Below are 19,332 nucleotides of genomic sequence, written 5' to 3'. Positions count from 1 at the left end.
CAGAATCTATCAACATAAGAACATTTTTTCAGTTTAAATATTCTAGATCAAAACAGCCTTTCACGTGTATTAAAATCAACTCTGCATTTTTTCACAAACCCAAAAGGCACAACATTCCCACTGGTTTTCTCCATGTAGTGAAATGAAATATTAATACTCTTCATATTCTTTACAACCCTTCTGTGCCTAAAATGGCAACTTGCACATCACAACAGTAACGACATATTTCAAAGAACTTAACTGACCACAACTCTCTGTGGAATGGTTGGGTTATGAAAGCCACCAAATGCAAATCCTGTCTTTTCATGATCCTTTCAGATTATAATAATCTCACTGGATTTTAGTTTTTTATAACAAAAAATGGCTTGTAGAATTCTGATTTATTGAGATCTCAACATAAACTTCAGAGCCATTAAAAAGGTCACTGCTTAATATCAAAATACAAGCATTTGAAATACTTAGGTCTGACAGCAGTGCAGAGAGAAACAGAATTGACGGTTTAAGTCAAATGAGATGCTTGCTGCTTGAAATATCTGCCCATTCTTGAAATTCAAAAACATATATTTAAATTATTTTGTAGATATTCAATATTAGACACATCTAAATAATTGACTTAGAATGTAATCTCACTCAATGTTTACTCAATTGAGAAAATGCATGAGAAACAACCCAATAAGCAAAACTGCTGAAAGCTGCAAAATGTCACATAGGAGAACTTCTCAGGTGAAAATAACATGATTGTTCACTGTTGACTAGCAGTTGCCAGTTTTGTGACCTGAAGAAAGGTTTATATCTTGTGATACACACATTACTGACCTGCAATGACCTTTTGTTAATGTTGGACAAATTCTGACCAAACTGAAAGTCAGGGTTCTGCGTCTTCTGGATATATCTGAATCTTACATTTGATTAGATATCTACTGACACTGAATTAATGGCACAGTATAAATGGGCCAAATTCAGGGACTCGAGCTATATTCAAATAGAACCTAGACTTTTAACTGAAAATAGACAGCAAAGAGCCATTGAAACCAAATGTGATTTCCCATCTGCTTGTGCTGTTTTGTTAATTAGCAATATGGCTTTATACAGAATGAAGTCATTGCTATGACAATGACAGAATGAGGAGTTTTAGGGATCAAAGTTAGATAAAAGGCCAATGAACAAAGGTTTAATAGATTCAATGATTAAATCTGATCTTGTTTCAGGATTTCACCTTGTTGTGCAACCAGCATCAGAGAGTATTCTCAAATACTGTTGCTAAGATGCGGTATTCCAAGGACAAAGTTAAAAATCACACAACACCAGGTTGTAGACCAACAGGTTTATTTGGAAGCACTAGCTTTAAAAACGCTGCTTCTTCATCAGGTGATTGTGCAGCAGGACCATAAAACACAATTTATAGCAAAAGGTCAATTTCATGTGGCTGAAATATATTAAACAAACTTAGATTAAGTCTTTCATCTTTTAGAATGGTTTTGCCAGTTTCCGGTTTGTTAACATATAAATCACAGAATTTCTTTTAAGTCACATTCTCAAGATAACTTCAAGTTTTCTAACAAAATGTGTCATCTCAGTTCAGACAGTGCATTAAATGTGTGAGGTTAAAGTCTATCTACGTCCCAATCTTGAATCAAACTAGCTCTATTTTTAAACTGGGATTTACAGAATCTTACATCGATTGACTGTAGGTTATGCATTTTTGAGCAAAATAAAGTATAATTCTGCAAATACAGATTCACCCTATAAATGTATGCGTGTGCATGCAGGAAAGATAGTGAGAGTGTGTGTAAATGTGAGTGTGTGCGGTGGGAGAAAAGACGAGGGGGTGAGTGCGTGGATATGAGTGTGAGGGTGTGTGTGTGTGTGTGTGCGCATGTATGAGAGAGGGTCTGTGTTAGTGTGTGACACAGAGAGAGAGAGAGAGACACACACACACACACACACACACACACACAGAGTGTGTGCGCGCACACCAGCGCTCATGAGTGCAGCGGGGTCACCTGTAGTGTGACATGAACCCAAGGTCCCAGTTGAGGCGATGCTCATGGGTACTGAACTTGGCTATCAGCCCTCTACTCAGCCACATTGCGTTGTTGCTTGTCCTGAAGTCCGCCTTGGAGGATGGTCACCCGAAGGTCCAAGGCCGAATGTCCCGGACTACTGAAGTGTTCCCCGACTGGATGGGAACACCCTTGCCTGGTGATTGTTGTGCTGTGTCCATTCATCTGTTGTCATAGCATCTGCTCTGTTTCGGTAATGTACGATGCCTCAGGGCATTCTTGCCTGCAGTGTATGAGACAGACAAGGTTGCCCAAGTCATATTTGTACCTGCCGTGTACATGGTGGGAGGTGTCCTCACGTGCAATGACTGTATCCGTGTCGACACTCTGACACCTCTTGCAGTCGTTGCCATGACAGGGTTGTATGATGTTGTGGTCGATATTGTCCTGAAGGCTGGGCAGTTTGCTGTGAACAATGGTCTGTTTAAGATTTGGTGGCTGTTTGAAGGCGAGAAAAGGTGAATAAATCCCCAGGACCTGATCAGGTGTACCCTAGAACTCTGTGGGAAGCAAGAGAAGTGATTGCTGGGCCTCTTGCTGAGATATTTGTATCATCGATAGTCACAGTGTGAGGTGCTGGAAGACTGGAGGTTGGCTAATGTGGCACCACTATTTAAGAAGAGTGGTAAGGACAAGCCAGGGAACTATAGACCAGTGAGCCTGATGTCGGTGGTGGGCAAGTTGTTGGAGGGAATCCTGAGGGACTGGATGTACATGTATTTGGAAAGGCAAGGACTGATTAGGGATAGTCAACATGACTTTGTGTGTGGGAAATCATGTCTCACAAACTTGATTGAGTTTTTTGAAGAAGGAACAAAAAGGATTGATGAGGGCAGAGAGGTGATGTGATCTAGTTGGACTTCGATAAGGCGTTCGACAAGGTTCCCAATGGGAGACTGGTTAGCAAGGTTAGATCTCACAGAATACAGGGAGAACTAGCCATCCAGATACAGAACTGGCTCAAAGGGAGAAGATAGAGGGTGGTGGAGGAGGGTTGTTTTTCAGACTAGAGGCCTGTGACCAGTGGAGTGCCACAAGGATTGGTGCTGGGTTCTCTACTTTTTGTCATTTATATAATTGATTTGGATGTTAGTAAGTTTGCAGATGACATCAAAATTGGAGGTGTAGTGGACAGTGAAGAAGGTTATCTCGGATTACAACAGGATCTGGACCAGATGGGCCAATAGGCTGAGAAGTGGCAGATGGAGTTTAATTCAGATAAATGCGAGGTGCTGCATTTTGGGAAAGCAAATCTTAGCAGGACTTATGCACTTAATGGTAAGGTCCTACAGAGTGTTGCTGAACAAAGAGACCTTGGACTGCAGTTTCATAGCTCCTTGAAAGTGGAGTGACAGGTAGATAGGATGGTGAAGGAGGCATTTATAGTGAAGGAGGCATTTATTATGCTTTCCTTTATTGGTCAGAGTATTGAGTACAGGAGTTGGGAGGTCATGTTGCAGCTGTACAGGACGTTGGTTAGGCCACTTTTGGAATATTGCGTGCAATTCTGGTCTCCTTCCTATCGGAAAGATGTTGTGAAACTTGAAAGGGTTCAGAAAAGATTTACAAGGATGTTGGAGGATTGCAGGCTAGGTCTATTTTCCCTAGAACGTCGGAGGCTGAGGGGTGACCTCATAAAGGTTTATAAAATCACAAGGGACATTGATAGGATAAACAGACAAACTTTTTTCTGAGGGGTGGGGGAGTCCAGAACTAGAGAGCATAGGTTTAGGGTGAGAGAGCAAAGATATAAAAGAGTCCTAAGGGGCAACACTTTCACGCAGAGTTGGTGCGTGTGTGGAATGGGCTGCCAGAGAAAGTGGTGAAGGCTTACAATTGCAACATTTAAAAGGCATCTGGGTGGGTATATGAATAGGAAAGGTTTGGAGAGTTATGGGCTGGGTGCTGGCAGGTGGGACTAGATTGGGTTGGGATATTTGGTCTGACCGAGTTGAACTGAAGGGTCTGTTCCCGTGCTGTACATCTCTATGACTCTATGAAATGACATATTTTGTTAGAAAACCTCAAGTTATCTTGAGAATGTGACTTACATATTAACGAACCAAAACTAGGAAAACCATTCGAAAAGATAAGAGACTTAATCTAGGTTTGTTTAATATATTTCAGCCCCATGACACTGTAACCTTTTTGCTAAAAATTCTGTGTTTTATGGTCCTGCTGCATAACCACCTGATGAAGGGGCAGTGCTCCGAAAACTAGTGCTTTCAATTAAACCTGTCGGACTATAACCTGGTGTTGTGTGATTTTTAACTTTGTCCACCCCAGTCCAACACTGGCTCCTCCAAATCTTTCAAGGAAGTGGCTTTTGATGAAAAATGCCACATGAAGATGTTATGAAGCAGTTCATTTAGAATAGGAAGGGAGATGATAAATCTAACAAGCTCAGAGAGCACTTGATAGAAATGAGCTTGTAATAGTGTTAATAGTGAGAATATTTTAGATTCTGTGAAACAGACATCTACACAAGCATCAAGAACAAAGTTGTAAAATGAATCAAAAATGTACTTGATGGTATAAGGAACTCTGGAGTTGTGCAGGTTAACTGCACAAAAATTAAAATTCAACATGTAATGAGGTCCTGACTGAAAATTTCAGGATTGAAAGTTATTAGTTCATTTACCCTGGGGTCCTTCTGGAGTAGAGTGTGAGGAACTGCTCCTTGCCTGCTTGCTACATCAATTGGATTGGAAGTCTGGGGAAAGACAACACCGCATTCACATAATTAATGACAAGTGGTCTGGTCCACTGAAATTACTACATGCAATGAAAAGGCCACAAAATCATGGAAAAGCCACTGGGCCACTGAATGTATGAAAAGTGAATACTTTGCGTAGCTTTTTTAGATACTCAAGTATGAAGAGATTAGTTTCTGAGATGATTACACTGAACTGCAAAAATATAGGAGGAGATATTAATGTATCCCTTAAATACAAAGTTCTTAACTTTGACTCTGCCTCTCATCTGGCTGCAGAGGTCAGTCACTTCTCAGAGGACGTGGATGGAAGGGAGGTATCTTCGCAGCTTCCAGCATCTAATGTCACAGAATAACTCCGGAAGAGAAGGAATTCCTTAAAAATTATTAAGCCAATCTGTTCCTCTTTACATAGTTTCCTACTTTTCATGAGTCAAATTTAGCTGGTCAATTTCAGCAAAATTATCATGGTCACTATCTCACTGAAATTGACAGAAATTGTGGATGCACAGAATAATGCAGAAATCCAGAAGTTACTGCCAGTGATTTTATACTTCTCCAAAAAGTGTGTTGTTATGGTTCCTGCAGTTTGTTCTCTCTGAGCGGGAAGTGAATAAAAGAAAAGTCTATTTTTATGGTATTAGTCTTGCGTAAAAAGCTTTTAAAAAGTTAAAACTTGTAGAGCGGCACAGTAGCTCAGTGGTGAGCACTGCTGCCTCACAGCGCCAGGGACATGGGTTCTATTCCAGTCTCGGGCAACTGTCTGTGTGGAGTTTGCAAATTTTCCCTGTGTCTGCGTGCATTTCCTCCGGTTTCCTCCCACAATCCAAAGATGTGCAGGTCAGGTGAATTGGCAATGTTAGATTGCCCATAGTGTTAGGTGCATTAGTCAGAGGGAATGATCTGGGTGGGTTACTCTTCGGAGGGTCGGTGTAGACTTGTTGGGCCGAAGGGCCTCTTTCCATACTGTAGGGAATCTAATCTGTTGCATGAGGTACAACTAGGCTTTCAATGATGTCATAATTGTGTAACATTCCCAATGGGCTCAAAACTAAGTTTATACTTGTGGAATGTCACATCTGTCCATACTGATTAAAAATCCCAAATATGTTTTAAAAATGCTTTTATATCTCTTACAAAGTTTATTATTTTAACTTCTACATGAACTGAATCATAATTGTTTTATAAACTGAAAATTTAAATCAAATGTGAAAGATGTTAACTGTTTTTAACCTGCTTTGCCGTGTGTGATCATTTCAATGTGATTGGGCCCTTATTACTTGCTGAAATCACTGCTACCAGAGGCCAAGATATCTCCTTGGACAAAAATAGAATTGCTGGAAAAACTCAGCAGATCTGGCAGCATCTGTGGAGAGAAACTTGGTTTTAGGGGTTGCTACTGGGCAAGGGAGAAGGGTCCAGAAATCACTGGATATTTGTGGGAGAGTTTCTTTCAAGTCAACACCCTTCCTAAATGCTAAGAGGATGCCCCATCTTGTGGGACAACATAGAACTAGAGGGCACAATTTCAAAATAAGGTCTCTCTTGCTGACGTCAGAGATCAAGAGAGAATTTGTTCTCTTGGTTGTTTATCTTTGGAACTGTCTTCCGCAGAGAACAGTGGAGGGTGGGTCATTGAATGTTGAGTAAGATTTTCAATACTTAAGGGAAACCAGTGGGGGGTATGGTTTGGAGATGGTTGATGCTTGCAGGAAAGTAGACATGAGACCACAATCAGATCAGCCGTGATCTTACTTATTGGCAGTCTTGATGGGCCAAATGTCCTAATGCTGCTCTTTTCCCTTGTGATCTGACACAAAATCCAGGCTCTTGATTTTACTTTTGCATGAAAACAATGTTGTAGTATTGCGATGGTCATTATTGCTAAAACCTTTAAAATGAAAATATTCATGGAGAAGCTGTCAAAACTGTGTTAACAGTTATAAGTGTCATTTCAGGTAATGTTCCTGAAAAACCCAAGACTGCTAAAAGGTACATAGAAAAATATTAATTTATAACTTGTCAGGAATACATGCTACCATACGGAAATTATGCAAACAGAAACCACAATATTTTAACAGAGACAGACTTCAAAACTACTTAATTATTTGTGAAGTGCTTTGGGATATCCTGAAGTTGTTGAAGGCAAGATATAAAGCAAGTCATTTTTTTTTCAACATCAGTCTGTACATAAGTTTCTTATAACTGGAATATTATGTTGTGAAACTGACTCAAGGACATTCACCTGAAGGCCAATGTGTAAGGTGTAGGGCATGTGGGACCTTCAGGACTCAATCGCCTTCTTCAACAAATTGAGTTCACTAAGCATTCAATAAGCTAATTGTTCATGGCCAGAGCTGTGCCAACTGTGAAGCGTTTTAATGAATTAGGACTGTATTTATAATAATCACCATATAGAATCACATGTTCTGTCCTAAGTTTAGAATTTCCTTGCAAGTTACATTTTGATAAATTTGCAGAAATACTTTTCCTTGAATGACTAAGAAATCCAAAGAACTGCAGAATGCTGGAAATCAGAAACAAAAACAGAAATTTCTGAAGAATCCAGCAGGTCTGGCATCTGTGGAGAGAAAGAGCTGAAAATGTGTTGCTGGAAAAGCGCAGCAGACATTTTCCAGCAACACATTTTCAGCTCTAATCTCCAGCATCTGCAGTCCTCACTTTCTTCTATGGAGAGAAAGCAGAGTTAATGTTTCAGGATCTATGGCCCTTCTTCAGAACTGGTTATAGTTAGGAAAAGATTGAATACGCTAAATCAGGGCGTGGGTTGGGGGCAATGGAGTGGAGAGTAAACGATAGGTGGAGGTGGAGCCCAAAAGCAGTTCCCAGGCAGATGGCTGACAATGGGTTGTTTGTGATGACTCTTGAGCTTCCGGGTGCTTGCTGCTTAACACACCACCACGTTCCCTGGTCAACATCTCCATTTCAGGCTTGTTGCAGTACTCAGCAAAGCTCAGTGCAAGTAACTCTGCAGCCTTCTGGGCTCAATTCCAAGTTTCACAATTTTAGTTAGAGGCAAAATAACTGCAGATGCTGGAATCCAAAGTTGACAAGCAGGAGGTTGGAAGAACACAGCAAGTCAGGCAGCATCAGGAGATGGAGAAGTCGACATTTCAGATGTAATTCTTCTTGAGGACTGGGGGTGGGGAAAGCTGCAGATAGAGGCGGTGACGACGGGGGAGAGGTTGAGTAATGAGGTAGTGATAGGTGAATACAGGAGGTGGGTGCAACCTAGTTGATTGATAGGAGAAACAAATCTGGTTGGCAGCTGGAGGGAAGGGTCAGTTAGAGGGATGAAAGGGATCCATAGGATGGTGGGAATTAGAATTCTTACAGTGTGGAAACAGGCCCTTCAGCCCAACAAGTCCACACCAACCCTCCGAAGAGTAACCCACCCAGACCCATTCCCCTAACCTATATTTACCCCTAACTAATAACTTACACTATGGGCAATTTAGCATGGCCAATTCACCTAACATGCACATCTTTGGACTACGGGAGGAAACCCACGCAGACACTGGAAGAATGTGCAAACTCCACACAAGGTTAAAATCAAACCTGGGTTCCTGGTGCTGTGAGGCAACAGTGCTAACCACTGAGTCACTGTGCTGCCCACAGGGTGGAAGGTTAATTGAAATTGGAGAACTCAACGTTGAGTCCTCTGGGCTGTAGGGTGTTGTTCTTCCAATTTGTGGTCCGATTCATTGTGGCATTGGAGGAGACAGAGGAAGTTTTCTTCCAGCCTCCTGCTGGTCTACCTCCACAATTTTAGGGCTTGAACACCTTCTCCCATACTCTTATCCAGAAACCCACACACCCAGGCTTTGTTTTAAATAGGTTGCTGCCACAAATAACCCATTGTGAGTCACTAATGGTCCCCATGAGCAGATATTTATTCACCCATACTGATCTTTGCCTCTTCCTTTATCTGCTCAACTGTTCTCTCTCTCTCTCTCTGGGCTCCATCTCCACCTGTTCTTTCCCCCTCTCCATGCCCCATCTTCAGCATATTTACCAACCCTATCCTAGCTACGATCAGTTCTTAAGAAGGATCTTTGGATCCAAAACATTGCTCCGCTTTGTCTCCATAGATGCTGCTAGATCTGCAGAATTTTTTCAGCACTTGGTTTTTGTTTCCTTGAATGATATCTTACTTTGTACTGACATTTGAACGCTTCTGAAATTACAATAAATCAGGAACTTGCACATAAACTGAAATATTAAAATGTCACAGCCAATAAAAATATTTCCAAGGTTTATTTTAGAGTTTACTCAGCAAGCATTGAAGAGCTTAAGCATTACTTTATAGGATATGATGTCATTTAAATGGTTGACTGAGTTACATTACTTTCAGATAATTATTTTTTGTATAGTACATTCATGCATAACAGTGCTCATTCTGCAGATTGCCAAGAAGTTACTGTACTTGGATGCTTAAATTTATCGTTCTATTAGATTTTATTTCAAAATTGGAAGAAAACATTTTAAAAAGTTTCAACACTAATCATATATTACTGAAAATTTTAAGTTTCATCATGATCTGTTTCCAGTGACCTTGAGTTAAGAATACTACATATTGCCCATGACATTGCCATTTGCCTACAACTATGGCAGTCAGATAATGAATAACCTGTTATGCCTCGAACTGACTCCCGGCTCAGCAAAGTGGAGTGCGAAGACAGTGAAATTGACTGAGGTAATCTGTCTCCCCCCTACCTCAGTGACAGACGCTTCAGTCTGAAAAATGGAAGAGCACTCAGCAGCGCCGACCCAGGAAATCTTAATAACCCTGACTGATCAAGGCAGCCCAGTGAAAGGCATTGTGCTCAGTCAGCATAAGCACATGCAAGTTAGGCCTTTAGGGCAAAAAAAAAATCATCTGCTCTACAGAACAAGGTAATTTGCTCATTTAAAATGGTTCCTACCATTACAATGCATCAGCTACAGGATTTTTGACTCCAAAGATGGGTCAAGTATTATTAACCTTCTGCAGTTTACCCTCAGGGCCTCTTCGTCTACTGAAGTTGGCATGTAAATTATGTGGAAATTTGCAGATCAAACTGGTCTGCCTTTGACAGATACATTTTTTTTCCAGTTTTGTGCCTAGGAAATGCTGTACTTACTGATCCTGGTATAATCATAGGTTAACCACATCAATCACAGCAGGTTTACAGGACGCATTTCTTAACAAAGGTTATGCAGAAAGCATGTAGCAAAGCTCAACTGCAAATAAACTGTTTAATAATTATAAATGTACACGTCATTGCAACTTTCCTTTAATACTCTCGGACAGTTGCTCAGTTATGACAAATCTTCAACAATTCAACAGTAATGTGATTTACTCATATTAAAACTGAGGGAGGGGCAGGAAGAAAAGAGAATCGGCATTGCCAGTCTCCCATTTCCATGCTTCTATCATTATTAGTGAAACATATTACAATTCAGTTTTAGCAATTACCCAAACAGATTTTCATACCTTAGGTTGAAATGCTCCCTGAAGTGACCCAAAAGGACCTGAATGCGGAATCATGGGTGGCATGCCTGGCACTGTTGGAGCATACGGTGGGAAGAACTGAAATCAAAAAGATTTGAAGAATTAGATTCTGAATGAGAATCAGTCACATTGTGCACATTACACATTTAAGCCAAGTGTAAACAATTCAAAGATGCATTTTACCTACTTGAACAAATCTATCAATTTATTTACACCAGGTTACTGTCTAAAAACTATATCAGGTAATATTATAATAGACATTTCACTGATAGATATGGCAAAGTGTTTAACTGTCTGCAACTTTTCACTTACAAGATGCAACATTAAAACAATTTTACAGGAAGACTCACAAGCTAGTCTTTTTCCTGAAGCATCTAATATTACATTTTCAACTTCACTGAAGACTGGAAAAAATCCCATTACAATGAGCGTGTTTTCTCCTGCCCGCATCCGTCAATTTTATATTGGCAAATTAAATTATTGCTGTGAACCTGCATCATGTCTGTCCCCAATGCTGAAGAGTTTCATCTTCAGTGAAGCCCAACAAAGTGAGATATCTTTTTAACATAGAAAAGCAATTCAGTAACATAGTTTTTAGACAGCTGCATCCTTTACTTGTATTTGTAATCTAAACAAGTAAACAACTATCTGTTTCTGCATTCCATGGGAAAGTGCTCCAAAAATGTAATGCTTTTCAAACTAAAGCTGCTAGCATGAACAAGGAGACACTTGATTTGCACATGTGAGATAAATGCCTCTGCTATCAATCAAGTAAGCCCTGGACATAGTGACAAAATTTTGGTTTTAGCTACCCAAGGGGACAGACTGTCAAAAGCACATACAGCCTTCAATTTACAATTCAAAATCACCTAATCTATATTTGGTCAGTTACTGTTAGAAATGCAAATTGAGGCTAATTTGATGAACTGCAGATGCACTAGAAACCACAAGAGTTGAAATGCCAAGTTTAACACGTGAAATGATGCTTGATCAAGATAACATTTATATTAAAAAAAAAGTGGGTGTGAACTGAAGCACACGCACAATAAGCTCTTGAAAAAAAGAGGACACTCACACTAGAATGTCGATAGAAAGGATTTTCTATTTTTGGTGTATACTTTTCAAACTGAAAGGAAGAGCAAAAAAAAAACAAGTTGTAATAGATTTATTTTGCCTAACATCTAAATCACTGTCATTGTAAAACTGTGAGGCTGCCAAAATAAATTAAACATCTTCTGATCATGATATACAATTAGAATAGGCTAATGAATAATCAATATTGGCTGCGAATCATTTTTAACTTGGCACAAACTACTAACAATTCTTTAAACAAAATCGATAAACAGCTTTTAATAATTACTTTTACATATTTCATCTTTAAACAATTAGGGGACATTAAGAAATGGAAAGTCTTCACACACAACCATTTGGCATGGCAGCTGCTGCTGAATGTAATAACTATGTATACAGAACACATGCATAATTTCATTAATTATAGCCATTACCAGATGTCTGCCACTTAGTCAGCATAAACAACATTAATCACAAAAATATACACTAGGTAGATTATATGCACATTTCTTTATGACTGTAATTAGACCACATGGTACATTTTTTGCATTTAAAAAATTGAAAACACATTCTGCCACAAGCAGTTAAAATGTTTCTCTTCATGATCTCTTTTTGGAAAATTTGGAAATTATATTTAAACACAAGTAGACATATATGCAGCTTCTCCAAACATTACGATGAGCTGTTGTGTAAATTCCAACAAATTAAGTTAACTGTTTTCTAATACTGTTCAAAGTAAAGAAATAAAAACTTACTGAGCATTAATGACCAAAGTTCTATGGGTATCTGGTCTTAGATGATTTTAATTATACATTCTTAACTCTATATTACAAAGAACAGTAGTGTTGGTGTGTTAGATGTTATCGAGCTCCTACTATTTTCAGTTCACAGAAAGCATATATATATCAGTAGGGTGGATATATTTATACTTCATTCTTCCACACTGGGCTACCGTGGTATTTCACTTTTGCGATGATGCAATGCTCGTATAGCATACATGTTCAATTATTTTAAGGTCATGTTCAATTATTTTATATTGATGAATAAAAACCAATAAATTATAGTTTAGTGCCTTTCAATTTAAACCCACAACCCTGCAAAAAAACAAAACAAAATGTGTTCACAGGCTGAGAAAGGACTTATAATTTCTCAATCTTTTGACCACACAACACTTTAAAGCATTATCAGATACTTTGAGATGTTATGCTACATTAAATGCATGATATAAATCCAGGTAACTGTTGCTTATCAAGTTCTGGATTACTTTTTCTTCTGACTGGTCTCAATTTGGGGTATTTTAAATTAGGAAAATAATAACTTAATAAGATCCTATTCTCTTTAAATAATAATTGGTGACTGCTAATAGTTTGAAGCCTTCTGTACTCCACTGAAATGTATATAAACAATCTCAATACAGACATGTGACCTTCCACCTTAAATGGTTGTATGGTCCAAAGATAGCACAGGAATTTCAAAATAGAAAACTAAGTGCCAATGGTATTTTTCTTTTTAAGAACCACATTAGCCAACCCGGGGTCACTATGGCAAAAGAGATGGAAGGTTTTTTTTTCTAAGGGGAGAAGGGAGTCAAGAGATGCTCTACTTATCCTCACTTTTCTGCCTGGGGGATGCACCATAGATGGTGCATTGGGCGGCATGAGTGGAGTCGGTGGCAGACTCGCAGGAAAAGGAGCAAACGTGTGCTGATGTGTGTGTTGATGCGTGTGCTGATGCTGGTGTTGATGCTGATGATACTCTGCCCTCAAGAATGGTGGCGGGGCCAGCGACCCTGCCCTGTCGGAACTCTGAACCAAAAAGCGGTTGTTCAACTCCTGCCTCAGCAGTTCATGCTCTGGAAGAGAAAAAAGAAACACAAGGGCCGTGGGCCAGTCAGTTGGAAAAAGAAATTCCAAATATTCACCTGGCATTCCCTGTTTCTGCAGGTCATGCTGTGGTGGTTTTCTACGTGAGGACTCATTGGTGGAGGTAACAGAGATGCCTGTGACAAAGCACCAATCAGAATTCCCGACTGAGGCTGACAATACATGATTGGTTGGTTGAATGATATCAACAGGCTGGTATCTAAAGACAGAAGAGAACCATATGAGTCATCCCAGCAGAAAACAAACTGGGGAAATGAGAAACACACACAGTCTACCTCTAAAGGAGATAGCTAAGACACCACTCGTCTCCATAAGAGCAGACAGCAATATTGCGAAATGAAGTACATCCACTGGACATTGAAGGAGTTCACGGCTTTGTAATTTACCATTAGCTATTTGTTTAACTTTGAAAAGCGCTTTATGAGTTTGGAATTGAAAGCCATTTACTTATTACACAGGCATTTCAGGGCTCGTCTGTGCAGCTTTAAGCTGCCAAAACTTACAAATACTCTGAATCACCTTTACTGCTGGTAGCATGGCAACATCAGCAGCATGCTGAAAAGTTAGTTTCAAAATAAAACAAAATCATTATTTGCTCTTATGAGGACATGCGTTTGATGTAATTTCAGACAATTGCATTTAGTACAACTTCAAGAAAATAAATCACATTGAATTATGCTACCTTGTAAGAAAAACATTTGAAAAACTACTTATTGAAGTATGATTATCCTCTGAATTAAAATAAGTGGAATTATTAAATACAAATATAATTCAAAGGATGAAACACAGTAGTCTTGTCAATTAGCATGACAATAATCTTGGCCGATGTTGCTGACAATTTTGGGTGGGATTTGAAAGATTACAGTAAAACTGACCTGATGTTACCTCACACTCCCCAAAAGATCTTCTTTGTACTGGTGGTCAGTTGAATTATTTAAAAACAGTTATAGTCGAGAAATTCATCTAGTTTGTTGAGGATTACTAAAACATTATTCAAACTTTCCAAGCAATGAATACGGAGGGATTTGATTTTGAACACTCAAGTAAATTGAAGCAAGGATTTTGTATTAAGCTAGTCTTTTGCTGGGAGAAGGGTAAGCAAATTACGAGGCTGAAAGCTGAGGTACAGAGTCAGTATTGCCCCTTCCCTTCCAACTCAAATCTACAACACACAGAACTGGAATTAAACAATTTCTTTGTCCTTTGGTCTTCTACAAATGTGGTATACATTTTCTGTCACAAGGGAGAGCAGTTCATCTGCTTTCAGGTTTTATCAGTTTTGCTTTTTAACTTGAGATTCATAATGATCAAAAGACTAATTTGCTCGAATCCTAAAAAGAATGCATGAATTTTGAAAGCATTAGGTAATGGTCTCTAAGTGCAAATCTACACTGTGACTTTGATTCTTCCCACATTTTCTTCATGCAATGATGTTTCCTTATCTCTCAAAGCCATTTCTATCTTGGTCAAAATCACACGACACCAGGTTATAGTCCATCAGATTTATTTGAAAATGCTAGCTTTCGGAGTGTTGCTCCTTCATCAGGTGCAGTGAGAGGAAGCATCAGACAGAATTTATAATGAAGAGATCAAAGGGTCATACAATTGTGATGAATGCATTGAACAAACCAAAAATGGCTGACTCCCTCATATTAAATTTTTAATCAGTTAGGAGATGCAGGTTTTGACTGATTAGAATGCAAGTCCCAAAATTTCTTTCCCAGAACTGCCCTGAGATAACAAAGTTTTATCAGTGTATAAAGTGACATTGGGGGGGGGGGGGGGGGGTGTTCTGTCCTTGTTGCAGTTGGAGGCATGGGAAGTGAATGAGATGTGCTGGAGGGCATCAACAATGGGGGAGGGGAAATTGCAGTCTTTAAAGAAGGAGACCATCTGGTGTGTTCTGTGGTGAAACTGGTCCTCCTGGAGGCAGAAGAATTGGAAAAATGGGAGAGTGGCTTTACAGGAGGCAGGGTGGGAGGAGGTGTCGTCCTAAAATGCATTTTAGATGTGAGGCCTTGTTTACAATCTGTCTGTGTTTTAACTTGGAGCCAATGGTTTCATGCACGTTCCAACTAGACCTCTTTGCTACGCAGGACCTTACACCAATGTTATACACCAAATATACTGACGAAATTTACTTCCTTTGAACTCGTCGAGGAATCACTGAAACAACTACATAGTGATATCAACAAGTTTCACACTTACCACGGACCACTCTTTATAAGCAGTCTCATTCTTGTACACACTCATCCCCATCAAGGACAGACATCGCCAATACCTCACTCTACTCTAAGTCTATGGATAACCTCACGATGCTGCACTTCTTCAGCTTCCACTTAAACATTATTAAAAAAGCCATCCCCTTCGGACAAACCCGAAGGAGAGGGGGATCTGTTCAGATCTGCTCAGGATCTGTTCAGATGAGGAGGAACGCGATGGACACCTGAAGGTGTTAAAGGATGCCTTTATAAAAATGGGATACAATGCTCAACTCATCGTTCACCAGTTCTGATAAGCTACAGTGAAAAACTGGAACAAACACTTCAGAAGACAGACATGGGATACACTTCGTCGTCCAGTACCTTCTGTGAATGGAGAAACTACGCCATGGTCTTCGCAGCTTTCAACACGTTATCAATGAGTGGCGAGCACCTCGCCAAGATAATCCTTCTGCCTCCACCTCTCACCTTCAAACAACCCCCAAACCTGAGACAGACCATCATTTGTAGAAAACTACCCAGGCATCAGGACAACATCGACCACAACTCGGTCATGGCAAGACATGTCATATCATCAACATGGATATTACCATCACACATGGGGATTCCAGGCACCACATGCACAGCAGATACTCGTGACTCTGCCAACGTTGTCTACCTCATACACTGCAGGCAAGGATGCCCTGAGAGATGGTATATTGATGAAACCGTTTAGATGCTATGGCAATGGATGAATGGACATTGAACAACAATCGCCAATCAGGGATGTTCCCTCCCATGGGGAGCATTTGGTCTCAGAGCTTCACATAAACATCCTCCAAGTTGGACTTTGGGATACACAACAATGCAGAGTCACCGACCAGAGGCTGATAGCCAAGTATGGTGCCCATGAGGATGGCCTCAACCATGATCTTGGGTTCATGTCATACTATAGGTGACTCCATCACGCTATATAAACCTGCACGCGTGCTGTCACATTTGTTCCTACACACACCCGCAAACCCCTCTCCCCCAAAATCACGCATGTGGGCGCCCCCCATCCCTCACTCACCCACACACCTGCGCAGCCCCCCCTGCCCCCACACACATGCACAGCCCTCCCTCCCCCTCTCTCTCTTTCCCGCACACATGGCCCTCCTCTCTCATACACGCACAGCCCCCCTCTCCCCGCCCCCCCCAAATACACACTGCCCCCCCTCCACCCGCCACACACACAGCCCCATCACCCTCCCCTCCCCCCCCACACACACACACTGCCCCCCATCTCCCCCCCCCCACACACACACTGCCTCCCCCTCACCCCTCCCCCTCCCCGCCCACACACACACTGCACTCCCTCACCCTCCCCCTCCCCCCCACACACACACTGCCCCCCCTCACCCTCCCCCTCCCCCCCCACACACACTGCCCCCCCTCACCCTCCCCTCCCCCCCACACACACTGCCCCCCCTCACTCTCCCCCTCCACACACACACTGCCCCCCTCACCCTCCCCCTCCCCCCCCCACACACACACTGCCCACCCTCCCCTCCCCCACACACACACACAGTGCCCACCCTCCCCTCCCCCACACACACACACAGTGCCCACCCTCACCCTCCCCCTCCCCCACACACACACACTGCCCACCCTCACCCTCCCCCCACACACACACTGCCCACCCTCACCCTCCCCCTCCCCCCCCACACACACACACTGCTCACCCTCGCCCTCCCCCCCACACACTACCACCCTCCCCCTCCCCCCCCCACACACTACCCACCCTCCCCCCCGCCCCCAACACACACACTGCCCACCCTCCCCCTCCCCCCTCCCAACACACACTGCCCACCCTCCCCCTCCCACCCCCACAAACACACTGCCCACCCTCCCCCTCCCCCCCCACACACACTGCCACCCTCCCCCTCCCCCCCCACACACACTGCCACCCTCCCCCTCCACACACACTGCCCACCCTCACCCCCTCCCCCACACACACTACCCACCCTCACCCCCCCTCCCCCCCACACACACTGCCCCCCCTCACCCCCCCCTCCCCCCCACACACACTGCCCCCCCTCACCCTCCCCCCCCACCCCACACACACACACTGCCCACCCTCCCCCTCCCCCCCACACACACACTGCCCACCCTCCACCTCCCCCACACACACACACTGCCCACCCTCACCCTCCCCCTCCCCCCCCACACACACTGCCCACCCTCACCCTCCCCCTCCCCCTGCCACACTGCCCACCCTCACCCTCCCCCTCCCCCCCACACACACTGCCCACCCTCACCCTCCCCCTCCCCCCCACACACACTGCCCACTCTCACCCTCCCCCTCCCCCCCCCACACACACCTGCCCACTCTCACCCTCCCCCTCCCCCCGCCACTACCCACCCTCCCCCTCCCCCTCCCCCCCCACACTGCCCACCCTCACCCTCCCCCTCCCCCCACACACACACTGCCCACCCTCACCCTCCCCCCCCACACACACACTACCCACCCTCCCCCCTCCCCCCCCACACACACTGCCCACCCTCACCCTCCCCCCCGCACACACACACTGCCCACCCCCACCCTCACCCTCCCCCCCCGCCCACACACACACTGCCCACCCCCACCCTCCCCCTCCCCCCCGCCCCCACACACACTGCCCACCCTCCCCCTCCCCCCCGCCCCCACACACACTGCCCACCCTCACCCTCCCCCCACACACACACTGCCCACCCTCCCCCTCCCTCCCCCCACACACACACTGCCCACCCTCCCCCTCCCCCCCACACACACACTGCCCACCCTCACCCTCCCCCCGCACACACACACTGCCCACCCCCACCCTCACCCTCCCCCCCCGCCCACACACACACTGCCCACCCTCACCCTCCCCTTCCCCCCCCCACACACACACTGCCCACCCTCACCCTCCCCTCCCCCACACACACACTGCCCACCCTCCCCCTCCCTCCCCCCACACACACACTGCCCACCCTCCCCCTCCCCCCCCACACACACACTGCCCCCCCTCCCCCCCCCACACACACTGCCCCCCCTCCCCCCCCCCACACACACTGCCCCCCCTCCCCCCCCCAACACACACACTGCCCCCCCTCCCCCCCCCACACACACACTGCCCCCCCTCCCCCCCCCACACACACACTGCCCCCCCTCCCCCCCCACACACACACTGCCCCCCTCCCCCCCCCACACACACTGCCCCCCCTCCCCCCCCCCCACACACACACTGCCCCCCCTCCCCCCCCCACACACACACTGCCCCCCTCCCCCCCCCCACACACACACTGCCCCCCCTCCCCCCCCCACACACACACTGCCCCCCCTCCCCCCCCCACACACACTGCCCCCCCCCCCACCCCACACACTGCCCCCCCCTCCCCCCCACCCCCACACACTGCCCCCCCCCACCCCCCACACACACTGCCCCCCCCTCCCCCCAACCCCACACACTGCCCCCCCCTCCCCCCACCCCCACACACTGCCCCCCCCTCCCCCCCACCCCCACACACTGCCCCCCCTCCCCCACACCCACACACTGCCCCCCCTGCCCCCCCACACACACACACTGCCCCCCCTGCCCCCCCCACACACACTGCCCCCCCTCCCCACACACACTGCCCCCCCTCCCCACACACACTGCCCCCCTCCCCTCCCCACGCACACACACTGCCCCCCCTCCCCCTCCCCACGCACACACACTGCCCCCCTCCCCCTCCCCACACACACACACTGCCCCCCCTCCCCCTCCCCACACACACACACTGCCCCCCCCTCCCCCTCCCCACACACACACACACACTGCCCCCCCTCCCCCTCCACACACTGCCCCCCGTCTCCCCCCCCACACACACTGCCCCCCCTCCC

The 19,332-nt window shown here is 44.8% G+C and overlaps 1 protein-coding gene across 12 annotated transcripts in view; it reads right to left on the bottom strand.

Moving 5' to 3' along the window:
* Positions 1–19,332, bottom strand: part of fbrsl1 (fibrosin-like 1) — a 1,023,586-nt gene that overhangs the window by 19,559 nt on the left and 984,695 nt on the right. For 10 of the 12 annotated variants that reach the window (XM_043715446.2, XM_043715444.2, XM_043715447.2 and 7 more), the window contains 4 exons: positions 12,976–13,214; positions 11,367–11,417; positions 10,274–10,369; positions 4,705–4,776 (listed from right to left, as the gene is read on the bottom strand). In XM_043715446.2, the coding sequence (XP_043571381.1) occupies positions 4,705–4,776; positions 10,274–10,369; positions 11,367–11,417; positions 12,976–13,214 (458 nt within the window). Of the gene's footprint in view, positions 1–4,704; positions 4,777–10,273; positions 10,370–11,366; positions 11,418–12,975; positions 13,215–13,283; positions 13,445–19,332 lie in introns of all 12 variants that reach the window. The other 2 variants (XM_043715450.2, XM_043715453.2) reach the window with 2 other exon arrangements.

This window comes from Chiloscyllium plagiosum, unplaced genomic scaffold (genome assembly GCF_037043375.1).
Source record: "Chiloscyllium plagiosum isolate Xiang-an unplaced genomic scaffold, Cpla_swu_hap1 HiC_scaffold_24, whole genome shotgun sequence".
Lineage (NCBI taxonomy): Eukaryota > Metazoa > Chordata > Chondrichthyes > Orectolobiformes > Hemiscylliidae > Chiloscyllium > Chiloscyllium plagiosum.
This window is presented reverse-complemented; position numbering and strand designations above follow the sequence as displayed.